Source organism: Apis florea, unplaced genomic scaffold, assembly GCF_048593485.1.
Source record: "Apis florea isolate Af1SG1 unplaced genomic scaffold, ASM4859348v1 contig_1615_pilon, whole genome shotgun sequence".
NCBI classification, from domain to species: domain Eukaryota; kingdom Metazoa; phylum Arthropoda; class Insecta; order Hymenoptera; family Apidae; genus Apis; species Apis florea.
This window is the reverse complement of record NW_028256416.1, coordinates 940,669-954,695: the sequence shown is the minus strand read 5'-3', so window position 1 is coordinate 954,695 and position 14,027 is coordinate 940,669. Positions and strand designations below refer to the sequence as shown.

The 14,027-nt window shown below is 34.9% G+C and overlaps 2 protein-coding genes across 2 annotated transcripts; both read left to right on the top strand.

The window, feature by feature from the left end:
- The first annotated feature begins 243 nt into the window (after positions 1-243).
- On the top strand, positions 244-1,848 carry kin17 (kin17 DNA and RNA binding protein). The gene is made up of 2 exons (XM_003690175.4): positions 244-713; positions 802-1,848. Exons 1-2 carry the CDS (start codon positions 308-310, stop codon positions 1,575-1,577), a joined length of 1,182 nt encoding a protein of 393 aa, XP_003690223.1. The 5' UTR covers positions 244-307; the 3' UTR covers positions 1,578-1,848.
- A 2,288-nt stretch (positions 1,849-4,136) lies between these two features.
- On the top strand, positions 4,137-13,354 carry LOC147658794 (inactive ubiquitin carboxyl-terminal hydrolase MINDY-4B). The gene is made up of 10 exons (XM_012490356.3): positions 4,137-4,409; positions 7,834-7,919; positions 8,015-8,226; positions 8,303-8,528; positions 9,513-9,578; positions 9,665-9,735; positions 9,824-9,974; positions 10,049-10,248; positions 12,950-13,102; positions 13,181-13,354. The coding sequence occupies exons 1-10, from the start codon at positions 4,274-4,276 to the stop codon at positions 13,224-13,226; spliced, it is 1,347 nt and encodes a 448-aa protein (XP_012345810.1). The 5' UTR covers positions 4,137-4,273; the 3' UTR covers positions 13,227-13,354.
- The last annotated feature ends 673 nt before the right edge of the window (positions 13,355-14,027 follow it).

Sequence of the window (14,027 nt, the reverse complement as noted above, 5' to 3'; positions counted from 1 at the left end):
TTTAATATAGAAAAAATTTTATTGGTTGTACCAATAGAAATGTTGATATAACGGAAAAATCATATACTAACCTCAATTATTAATTATTGAAAGATTTATATTATTGAAATTTTTATTGTTGAAATAAATCATTATTAATAAATATATAAAATATAATTATATCAAATAAAGAAAATGTTGTAGTTAAGTAGTATAGAGTGCACTAGTATCGCATATATATTGACGAATCTGCCCTCTATACTTGCAGACTCCGTACTAATTTGTGATATGTACACAGTGTACGAATTTAGGTTAGTTAGATATCAAAATGGGTAAACACGAAGTAGGAACGCCAAAATATATTGCTAATAAAATTAAGGCAAAAGGCTTGCAAAAGTTAAGATGGTATTGTCAAATGTGTCAAAAACAGTGCAGAGACGAAAATGGATTCAAGTGTCATACAATGTCAGAATCTCATCATAGACAATTGCTGTTATTTGCTGATAACGCGTCTCGTTATATGGATCAATTTTCAAAAGAGTTTTCTCAGGGTTATTTAAATTTACTAAAAAGACAATTTGGTACGAGAAGAGTACCTGCTAACCGCGTTTATCAAGAATATATCTCAGACCGGGGACATATACATATGAATGCTACAATTTGGCTTACATTGACTGCATTTGTTAAATGGCTTGGACGTACTGGACAGTGCGTTGTCGATGAAACAGAGAAAGGTAATTTGTATAAAATTTAATATCTCTACTAATAATAAATATTTAATTAAATAAAACTAATGTTAATTATTGCTTCCTTCGTTTTTAGGTTGGTACGTAACGTACATTGACAGGGACCCAGAAACACTTGCGGCACAAGAAAGAAAAGCTAAAAAACAAAAAATGGATAAAGATGATGAAGAAAGAATGATGGAATTTATAGAAAAACAAGTAGAAAAAGGCCAACAAGAAAGTAACGAACAATCTGAAAGTATTAAAGAGCCACTTAAACGACTTGACAATGATACGCCTCTAGTCCTTAATATGAAAATAAATAAAAAACCAAAATTACTTCCCATTATAAAACAAGAAAAAATAGATAAAGATTCTACCAGTAATGAATCAACTTCCATGATTTCTGATATAAAATCTGAGGTATCAAATAAAGAATATACAGATAAGGAAACGAGTTCAGTAAAAATAGAAAAACGTGAATCGAAACTTAACGATGATAATGATAACACGGAAGGATGGCTAAGAGAGGGTTTAATGGTTAAAGTAATAACTAAAACTCTTGGAGATAAATATTATAAGTCTAAAGGTATTATTCAATCTGTTGAAAATTCCAATTTCATTGGAAAAGTCAAATTGCGATCGCCCGAAGAAGTTGAGAATCACGTTATAAAAATAGATCAAGAGTATCTAGAGACTGTAATACCTGCTATAGGAAAAGAAGTTATAATTCTTTGGGGAAAATATAAGGCAATGAAGGGTATTGTGCATAAACTTCACATAGAACATTACAGTATAGATGTAAAATTGGAAAGTGATAATACTATTGTAAAAAAATTACCATATGAACAAATTTGTAAATATGTAAGATGATTTTTTAAATTACAAAGATTTGTCATTTATTCAATTTTTGTGATAAAAGATATTATTTATTAATAACATTTTGATTATATTGAATATATAAAACAGAACATGTTTCTCTTTTCGTTTTTAATTCGTAAACTTTTGATACTTGTGTAATTGTAAAATATGTTTAAATATTCTATTTGTATAATATATTATATATTAATATACATATAAGATTTATATTTATATTTTTTGTGTCAAATTTATACAAAAATAACAATATAGAATACATCTTAAACTTGATTATAATTATCTTTGCAGAAACATATAAATTCGATCGATTCAATAATGAAATAGTCGTAGTTGCACGTAATCCGTAACCTCGTTCCTGATACTACGTCTCCCAATTAGCCTCGACTAAATTCAATTTATTTAGATATCAAGTATTAAAAGAAGATTTTTAAATCTCATTTTTAAATGATTAATTATTAATGATAACATTTAAAAAATATCTAACTTCAAGTTTTTAAATATAATCATTTTAATTTTAATATTAACATAATCTTCAGCAGTATCATATTTAATACGAGGATATTATATTTTTTAATTATTATGATATATATTATGACACACCTTGTACGCAAACATTAAAGGTGCACGTATTTCTGTATCATGTCTCAAGTGTGCATGCACATACAGTATATAAAATACACTCAAATTCGAAACTTTTGAAGGCCGAATATAAAGTACCTATTTCAAACCAGCATGAACTTGAACTTAACTAGTCTATGTAATTGTATTGATAATTACGATAGAGTGGATCAATTATGTTGCCGTCACGAAATTTAATGACTGAATGAGAATATAAGTGTAGAATTGTAATATCTAATTGAAACATAAATTACGATCTGATAATATTTAATCTAATGATAAATTTTTTTAATTTAATAAACAACATAATATTTCAATTATTAATATATTAATTACTTAGTTATATACAAAAATTATGCATGTATTTTATTCTTAAAGATATCTTTAATATTCTTTTTTAATTCTAATTATTTAAATTTAATAATATCATACAAAAAAAAACAGAAATTGATTTATTCTTTCAATTTATTACTTTTTAAGAAATATTTCAATAGATTGTCTGAAAAAAATAAATCTTTTTCATTGTAATATCAAACAGAATTATAAATATTTTTTATAATTATCTATTTCGATCGAATGAAACTCTACATGCAATTCGTACAAAGAGATTGCTAACTATGATAAAAGTGAGATAGTGCGAAGCGAATCAGATTGGAATATCGAAATTCTAATTATTCTACGAGGTTGCATGTATATATATGTATAAAAGTACATTTGATCAAGGATTTCAGAGAATAATCATTACATATAAAGTAAATTTATATAAAAAATATATGTATTTATAATATTTAAAAATATATATTTTTTTTAACTTAACTTATAACATTATCTCTTTGAAAAATGCTCAAACTTGTTGCAAATTCTTACCGACAACAAAATTACCTTCGTTAACGGTCTTTGACTAATAGTACCATCTGTTTGAAATATATTAAAACTTTTTACATATAGTTATTGGCAATAAATATATTATTTGAATAAAATCAATAAATTTTTTTCTATGAATTAAACTAAACTGCGATCCCTCTCAAAGATACTTTACATATATATTTACATATATTAAACAATTGGAAAGTTCAATTACTGTTGATAATAACTGTGTAAAATATTTGAGTACTTTTCAAAGAGATGACACTAGTAATTAAACACCATCAACAAAGTTCACTTTAGTGTCGATAATAATTCGCAACAAGTTTGAATACTTTCCAAAAAGATAGCGCTACCGATTAAATACTAAAGAAAAAAAATTATATTTTCATTACACATATTTTATTTCTAACCTATATACCACATCATATTATATATTTTTTTCTATTTCTACATGTCTTCTATATAAATTTTATGTATATCTCGTACACATGCTTTTTATTTTTATTTTTACATATTATTACATACATATATACATTTTTATAAACGTATAAACGTAATGAATCTTTTCAATATTCGGTATTTTCATCGATCGATATCATCAAAACTTCAACCAGATGTTAAACAGTTAAGATTTTAGTTAAGAAAACTTTGGACGTCGGTCTGACGCACGAAACCTTTTTTTCAGCTATTGAATCACGGATTTCCTGAAATGTTATATTACTCGAGCCTTCAAATTCTCGAGTTCATGGTATTATGCATATACGTATCCGACACCTTGGTGGGATGGTAGAGGCTCGTGCGCGGCGCGATGAACCGACTCGAAAGCTACCGGAATTATTAACTCCTGTCAGTCTAGGTAGCTCGATCCAGCAAAGAACACTTGATTGTTTCTTCCACTTGTTAACACCATTTTAAGAGAAAACGATTTCATACAGATTTCAAACGCGGAGGATAAAGTTTTCGCTTGAAAACTCGCATACCCCTTTTTTGATACACAGTCTCTTTAATATCTTTAAAAAAAATGTTGAAAATATCCAATTCATCCGAGACTATAAATTTATAATCATATCTCGTACAAAGATCGATACGGAATCGCTTCGACGATGTCGTTACGTTCGAATGAAGCCATTTTGGGGTTCAAGTGTCGATTGTTGGAAAAAGTTTGAAGCGTTTCTCGCGTGTGGATTTTGAGAAAAGTGGAGGATATGGAGGAAAGACTGGAGGAAATCGAGGAGAGTAGCAACTCGTGTTCGACATCCACGTCGTCATCGGCGTCGGTGCGTGGCAAGAAACGGTGCACGGAAATGCGTTCGGAAAAGCCGGCGTACCTTCGCCAGAAAGGTACGATTCTTAACGTTGCTTGCAAATGTCGTATCGAAACTTGTTCGCAAATGAACTTTAAACGAGAAGATGATCGATCCTCGAGAACTGTCTCTTTCACAAGAGAAATCGGTACGCGATGGCTCGTCCAAACACGATAAAATCCGATGATTGATCGTCTGCAAATTTTCCCAAAATCGAAATTGCAATTTATCATCATCACACTATGCTCGCTAATCGTCGTTCGTTAAATTTCACTAAATTTCATTCGTATACACTCAATCCTTTGATAGATAAAAAGAACTATTCCTATTTAAAACTTGTCTCAACAGGAAACCCTTCGATAGATAATGCAAACGTCGCACGTAAAAGTCTTATCTCAACTTGGTTTCGACGCGCTAAAAGAGTACGTATATGATCAAGAGAGAATTGTGCAAAGCGGAAAGTATGGAATGCTTACCAACGAATGAGTTAAATTTCACTCCCTCGAAGCATCGATTCGATGACTTTGTCGTGAAGAATCGTCAGGTGCTTGCTGGTCGAATTAGATCAATGAATGTGTGGGGAGGGGAGGGCAAATTAAACTGCATTACATCGGTAGGTGTAATCGGGAAATGCAGATGCTTGCTCCGACGCGAATTCGTAATTCGATAGACTCGATTACACGCGAGCACGCGATTCTGAAAAGTACGTTCGAGACTGTTGGTTGGTGTGTATATATATATATATGTACGTGTTAAAGTGCAAATCCCCGTTATTCCTTGGTCTGTGAAGTAAGATGTTATTACGTCCGTCAATTACATCATTTCACGGTGGAAAATTCGATTTCGATTATTCTTTATCGTGCGAATTTCGTGATGCATTTTACTCGTATCCTCGAGCTCGCAAAAGCGTCGATGGAGACTGATAGAAATGAGGGAAGAAGTGATAGATATTGAAAAGAAAATGACAGAGGATCGAGTATTTTTTAGTTTTCTTTTTTTTTTTTTCAATTAAAATTAAATTTGAATCTAATTTTCTTTTCTGGAAAGGAGGATGTTTCTTTTTACAATTCGAAATAATTCGCGATGATCCTTGATAGACTGAAGAAATGATAGATATTGAAGAAAAAATGACAGAGGATCGAATATTTTTAGTTTTCCTTTTTTTTTCCATTCAATTTGAATCTAGGATAATTTTTTTTGTGGAAAGAAGAATATTTCTTTTTAAAAAAACTCGAAATAACTCGCGAAGATTCTTGATAGACTGAAGAACTGACAGATATTGAAAAAAAAATGACAGAGGATCAAATATTTTTAGTTTTCTTTTTTTTCATTCAAATTTGAATCTAGGATAATTTTCTTTCCTGGAAAAGAGGATGTTTCTTTTTTTACAAAAATTCGAAATAACTCGCGAAGATCCTTGAAAAAATGACAGAGGATCGAATATTTTTAATTTTCTTTTTTTTTTCAATTAAAATCAATTTTGAATCTAGTGTAATTTTCTTTTCTCGAAAAAGAAAGATGTTTCTTTTTACAACAAAAAAATAACTTGCAAAGATCCTTGAAAAAATAACAGAGGATCGAATATTTTTAGTTTTCTTTTTTTTTCGATTAAAATCAATTTTGAATCTACGTAATTTTCTTTTCTCGGAAAAGGAAGATGTTTCTTTTTACAACAAAAAAATAACTCGCAAAGATCCTTGAAAAAATGACAGAGGATCGAATATTTTTAGTTTTCTTTTTTTTTTCGATTAAAATCAATTTTGAATCTACGTAATTTTCTTTTCTCGGAAAAGGAAGATGTTTCTTTTTACAACAAAAAAATAACTTGCAAAGATCCTTGAAAAAATGACAGAGGATCGAATATTTTTAGTTTTCTTTTTTTTTCAATTAAATTTGAATCTAGGTAATTTCCTTTTCTCGGAAAAGGAAGATGTTTCTTTTTACAACAAAAAAATAACTCGCAAAGATCCTTGAAAAAATGACAGAGGATCGAATATTTCTAGTTTTCTTTTTTTTTTTTTCGATTAAAATCAATTTTGAATCTAGTGTAATTTTCTTTTCTCGGAAAAGGAGGATGTTTGTTTTCGCAACAACTCGAAATAACCTCGAGACAGGTACCGAAACTATTACGTATTTGCGGAGTGAAAAGTGAATCTCGTTACGGAAAATGGGTTAAGAAGTAGCTGCCGATTCTCACGTATTTGTATACGTTTTTTTAAAGTTCACGTGTCACGCGAAACAACAATACAAGTTGCAAAAATGGGATCCGAGGATACATGCGATTACTTTACGGTTAAACTTACGGTTTCCTTGCTAAACACGATTATTTCGGTAAAAAACAAGACGTACTATTTTTCCTCGTCAATTAACCTCCGCTCCAGATGCAACATCGCGGAAGCTAGTTTTGTATCCAGTGATTCGAATAATTGCAACAATTTCGCGCAAAATTTATCCCCATTAATCCAATTTTGATTGGATACTATCTGCCAAATCTAATGTACGTTTAATGATTCAATGTATTTTCTTTTTTTTTTCTTTTTTTTCTAAAAATCATCTTCCACATATTTGACGTATAACAAATAGCACAAAAGTACGATCCAGATAATGACTCGTCGATTCGCGAATTCGCAACAAGGCGTTGCAACGAAGGACTTTTAAAAGAAAATTTTACGAAAATTACTGGTGTTGATTAAAAGTAAGAAAAACATTCTACGATTCCGGGTAGAAACTCGAACGAGAAACCTCCACGCTCATGAAAATGCATGCACCGTTCACATTTGCGCTCGAAATTTATTCCCCCCCCCCCCCCCTCCCCCCGGAATAAAAGGGGGGAGCGACTATTTGCGCTAAGGGAAAATAGGGTTGAGCAGGTTGCACGAGACACGTTTTTGCGCACGACTGCAAAACGACGGACGATAGACGTTATTAGGGCATGTCTATCGCCTATTTTCGCGGGTAAAGTGTCTTTGGACGTCCAAAGTGACGCGTTTCGTGCGGCTCGAAAGTTTCGTCGCCGGTTCCCTATCCGGCTGTATATAAAAGGTAGCTGGAATTCGGCACGAATCCCAATTGATATTTGATAGTTTGATGCGAGGCCTGGGCCGGTGTGCATCGTCGTCGCAATTTTCCATCTCGAACCGAATATCTTCCAAGTTATTTCTACCACTCGGATCTCTTTATCCACGTCAATTCGTTGGTTGGAAGATACTCCTTTTCCTCGTTTTCTTTTTCTTTTTCACATATTCCTGCTGTGCAAAGAGATTCAGGACGCGTTTACTTGTAATGTCGCTGTCTACCAGATCGGCGAGGTGCGCAGCTCTGATGGCAGAGTCGGACGAGTTGTATCCAGGTGGAGAATTCCTCTCTTGAGAAGGATTTTTCTTAAAGAATTAGAGAAGAGGAAAGAATCAACGAACCTTTTCATCCGTTTCTTTTTCCCTTTTTTTTTTTTCTTCTTCTAGAGAAGATTATATACCCGAGGAATACGAGGACACTGACGAAAACATCCGTTGTCGGAGGCAAACCAATCGATGAGAAGACGTGCATGGTAATTCGTTGATCAAGATATCGAACGAAAGAAAAGGCCTTCCCTTTTTTTCTCCTCTCTGACATTTTAAATTCGCTCGAAACGTTCCTTCCTAGGCCCTGAGAACGTTGGTTTTCGGGAGTTGCGCCACTCCACCGAGGCCGGAATGGGCGAGGACCGGGTTCACGTTGCGACCTTACGGGCAAAGCTTGGCGTTCGGATTACGGGCACCGAGGAACACGACCAGGGCCCTCGTCACGGCTGTGCAAGCCGTGATGCTCAAGCATTTCCTGTTCAAATCTAAGCGGCGGGACAGCCACCCCGAAAGGTGCTTTCGTTAAAATCTCTCCTCGTTACAAAATTGTTCGCGGAAAAAACATTTGCTTACCTGTTGAAAATTTTAGCCTATTGAAACCGTCGTACGACAGGCAGATCGATGCGTTGACGTCGACGATAGCCGAGATTGTTTGGCGTTGCGCCGGTGGGTTCGCCGTGCAAAATGTTGGTTGCTCGCCGAGTCAAAGTGTCGGCGGAAACGAGAACGTGTCCACGGCCGTGGTGGTGTTGCCACAAGAGACCCCCTACGTGCAGCATAGCGTGCAATACTTTCAGGATGGTCTCACCGAGACCGTACGTAAAAATTCTTAAATCCTCGTGCGATCGTATTCTTGCGCCATTGTGATTTGTGAAATTTTACCGATCGATCGATGTTTCAAAGATATTTGAAATTTTTCAGAATTTGTTTTTGAAGCGAATGATTTTTTTTCTTTTCTGTTGGTAGATTTATATTTTTCGCGAAAGTTTATTTATTCAAGTGAACCGATTATTTTTCTTCATGATTATTATCGTTATCGATTGTCGATCGATTTGTGAAATTCTACTGATCGATCGAGCATGAAAGATATTTGAAATTTTTCAGAATTTGTTTTTGAAGCGAATGATTTTTTTTCTTTTCTGTTGGTAGATTTATATTTTTCGCGAAAGTTTATTTATTCAAGTGAACCGATTATTTTTCTTCATGATTATTATCGTTATCATCTTTCAATGAATTCTTCGAAGAATCGATTGTCGATCGATTTGTGAAATTCTACCGATCGATCGATGTTTGAAAGATATTTGAAATTTTTCAGAATTTGTTTTTGAAGCGAATGATTTTTTTTCTTTTCTGTTGGTAGATTTATATTTTTCGCGAAAGTTTATTTATTCAAGTGAACCGATTATTTTTCTTCATGATTATTATCGTTATCATCTTTCAATGAATTCTTCGAAGAATCGATTGTCGATCGATTTGTGAAATTCTACTGATCGATCGAGCATGAAAGATATTTGAAATTTTTCAGAATTTGTTTTTTTGAAGCGAATGATTTTTTTTCTTTTCTGTTGGTAGATTTATATTTTTCTCTCTAAATTGTTTGAATTTTAGGAAGCAATTTTAAGGGGAAAAGCGATTCAAAATGAGATAATTGGAACAAAAGTTATTCGAAAATAATTTTTTTTTATAAAAACTTGCATTACTCGAAGGTACTATTTATTTTTCCTTCATAATTATTATTCATCATCATCCTTCGTCTTCATGAATTCTTCGAAGAATCGAACGAATTTTCCGATCCTTAGCTGCATTTGTTCGAATTCGAATCTTTGGACGATCTGGAGATATTTATCAAGAGATACTTATACTTGGTAAGTTTATCAATGCATTTTATTTAAACGATGGACACGATTTCTCCGAAGAAAACGATTATTATTATTATTATTAACCCGCATAGTTTCAAGACGAGGGTAGTCCCGGTGCTATATTGCTGCTGTACAGCGCTGTACTCTCCAGAGGACTTTCCAAGTAAGATAAATAACAAAATATTTCCCCCATCGTCAATCTTCCTCTCATCGAAAGATCGAAATCCGATCCGATAAATAATATTTGCCAGAGTGAAAATCGATCTGGAAAATCCAAGAAGTTCGATGTTGAGCGGTTGTCCGGAGGAGGGCTCTATAAGCGTGGTAATCTTCTCGTTGACCGGTCGCGCTTCCCCTCATCTTCACAACGGGGTGTTGCACGTCGGGGATGAAAACACATACGTAAGTTTCTTTTTTTTTCTCTTCTTTTTTCTCTCTCCTCCCTCCCTCCCTCGATTTTCACCTTCTTGCGCAAGGCTATACCGCAATGGGGCGTGCTCGCCAGAAGCGAGATAGGATTTCTGGTGCACGAGGGTGACGGACAATCGAGCAAACAGCCCGGCTCCCGCTTGAAGACCCCGAATTTGCCGATTTGGGTCACCCTGTGCCACGGCCATCACGGTGTCCTCTTCAACACGAATCGCGAGCTGCTCAGAAATTATCACGCCGAGCGACGGTACGTACAGATGGGATGAAATTTTATTTTGTTCAATCCTTTCTATAGTTGCTCTGCATATGGTGTCACCGAGGCACTACGGTCGACTATAGTCGTTCACCATAAAATACCACTGAGATATTACCGACTATGGTCGTTCTCCATAAGATGCCATCGAAGTACTATGGCCAAAAATATAGTCGCTTTGTACAAGATGCTATCGAGGCATTTTGGTCGAGTATAGTCGCTCTGCATAAAATGCCATCGAGGTATTACAGACGACTATAGTCATTCTCCATAAGATGCCATTGAGGTACTATGGCAACTATAGTCGCTCTTTATAAGATGCCACTGAGATACTATAGACGATTATAGTTGCTCTGCTTACTATAGTCGCTCTGCTTAATATAGTCGTCCTCCATAAGATGCCACCGAAGTATTACAGGCGACTATAGTCGCTCACCATAAAATACCATTGAGATACTACGAGCAACTATAATCGCTCTTTATAAGATGCCACTGAGATACTATAGACGATTATAGTTGCTCTGCTTACTATAGTCGCTCTGCTTAATATAGTCGTTCTCCATAAGATGCTATCGAAGTATTACAGGCAATTATAGTCGTTCTCCATAAGATATCACCGAGGTACTATAACCGATTATAATCGCTCTGCCTAATATAGTCGTTTACTATAAAATATCACTGAGATATTATGAGCGACTATAATCGCTCTGCATAAAATGCCACTGAGATACTAGACGATTATAGTCGCTCTGCTTAATATAGTCGTTCTCCATAAGATGCCACCGAAGTATTACAGCCGACTATAGTCGCTCACCATAAAATACCATTGAGATACTACGAGCGACTACAATCGCTCTTTATAAGATGCCACTGAGATACTATAGACGATTATAGTTGCTCTGCTTACTATAGTCGCTCTGCTTAATATAGTCGTTCTCCATAAGATGCCACCAAAATATTACAGGCAATTATAGTCGTTCTCCATAAGATGTCATCGAGGTACTATAGCCGATTATAGTCGCTCTGCTTAATATAGTCACCATATACTCACCATAAAATACTATTGAGATACTACGAGCGACTATAATCGCTCTTTATAAGATGCCACTGAGATACTATAGACGATTATAGTTGCTCTGCTTACTATAGTCGCTCTGCTTAATATAGTCGTTCTCTATAAGATGTCACCGAGGTACTATGGCCGACTTAATATAGTCGCTCTGCACGAGATGCCTTCGAGGTACTACAAGCGACTATAGTTGTTTGTTTTGCACAAGATGATGCCATTGAGGTACTATAGCCGATTATAGTCGCTCTGCTTAATATAGTCACCATATACTCACCATAAAATACTATTGAGATACTACGAGCGACTATAATCGCTCTGCATAAGATACCACTGAGATACTATAGACGATTATAGTTGCTCTGCTTACTATAGTCGCTCTGCTTAATATAGTCGTTCTTCATAAGATGCCACCGAAGTATTACAGGCAATTATAGTCGTTCTCCATAAGATATCACCGAGGTACTATAGCCGATTATAATCGCTCTGCCTAATATAGTCGTTTACTATAAAATATCACTGAGATACTACGAGCGACTATAATCGCTCTGCATAATATGCCACTGAGATATTACGGGTGACTTGTTCTGCATAAAATGATACCACTGAGATACTATGAGCGACCATAATCGCTCTACTTACTATAGTCTCTCTGCTTAATATAGTCGTTCTGCATAAGATGCCATCGAGATACTATGGGTAACTATAGTCGCTCTGTACAAGATGCCACCGAGGTATCGTGATCCACTATAGTCGTTCTCCATAAAATGCCATTATGATACTATGACCGACAATAGTCGTTCACTTTAAAATACGACTGAGATACTACGGACGATTATAATCGTTCTCCATAAGATGCCACCGAGACACTATAGCCGATTATAATCGCTCTGCCTAATCTAGTCGTTTACTATAAAATATCACTGAGATACTACTATAATCGCTCTGTATAAAATGCCACCAAGACACTACGGACGACTATAATCGCTCTTCTTAATATAGTCGTTCTGCATAAAATGTTATCGAGGTACTATAGGCGGTTATAGTCGTTCTACATAAGATGGCGCGTATTGTACGATGTGACGAGGAATTATTAGACATCGAGTATCTTTCTTTGGAAACGTAGCATCGATATTTTGTTTCTCACGAGATTCCTCGATAATAAAAATCACCAAAAAAAAAGAAAAACCAAATCGGTTTGGAGACGCTTGTCCTAATGTTCCCAGGGAGTAAAGTTAGCGCTTACCGAAGAAAGATAATTTACTTTTTTTTTTCCAACAAAACTATCCTATTTTTCAAATTTGTTTATCCTTTTTTTAGATTAATTATCTTTTATACAGATTTTATCCCATCCCTTAAAACGATGAAAAATAAGACATATTAACAATTGTTATTATCGCACAATCGTATCATATTATTACATTGTGTACAACGTTATTTTGATTGTAATTAATTAAAAGCGAGCGTGTTTCGAAGTTACAAATACCCTGTTTCGAGGAACGTTTCCTTTTTTTAATAAACACCGTCGAAGCAACCTCAATTGAACGATCTTTCTCGAGCACGGAGAAGCCCGTAGGGAAAACGATGGGTTAAACGATGCGCTTTCCACGTTCTCTGTGTGTTGGCAAGGTTCGAGATTCAATACTTCACTTGCGGCGGGAGCCACGCCATTCTGACCGTGGACACCAGGTCAAATTCCGGAAACGAGTCCGAGTTGGAGGGGCCGAGCAAGGAATGCACGGACATGGCTGCAACTCCGTTGGAGAAACTGATTCGTTCCAAGTGAATAATTAATTCCATTCGTTTCCTCGCGTTCTTATTAGATATATTTCATACATATATCCTTTTATATTTTCACAGGTGGCAAGACGCTTATATACAGTGGAACGGAGCGCCTTTGGTGTGAACGCGTCGTGTTCTCGTATTCCTTTTTTCTCTCTCTCTCTCTCTCTTTAGTTTAGAAAATTTAATATAAAAATCTAATCGATCGTTTCTCCTTTATTAAATCGTAGTCGAATTTAGCCGCTTGAACGAAATCCTTTCTATTATATTCGAATAAAAAAGATTTCTCCCACGTGTTGTGTGTTGCTCCAAGATTCTTCAAAATCGGATATCGACACCGTTTCATCGACACGCGATCGCGTGAAGCGAGAAACCGATATAACCGTGCTTGCATAATATATATATATATATATCCCTTGACTCAATCTTCTCTAAACTTAACACATTCGCTTCCATACGAAGGGATTACACGTATAAAAATTCGAAATTCGCACGCGTTTGTTTCCATTTCCTTCTTCTTTCCTCACGGAATTTCCATGTTCCGCGCAACGAACATCAAAATAGGAGGGATAATTGTTTAACCCTTTGCACTCGAGGCTTTTTTCGCTCGCTTCTCGCCCAGCCAACGACTCCACACGATTTCACGCACGAAATTAACCTGCAAAACTTTTACATTTTAATCCTTTGCACTGTATTACATATAATTACTAGGGAATTTTGTTACTCGATTGGTAACCTTCTTAAATGCAAAAGCTTATTTTATGAATGTTTAAAAGAAAGAAAATATGTCGAAGTCTACATTTCGTGGGATATATTTTAATAATAAAGCAAATTGGCATTCTCGGTCTGTCAGCTTATTTTCATCGCCTTCTCTCTATCGTCAACGAACGGAGATAATCTCGTTATTTAACAACGAGAAATCAAA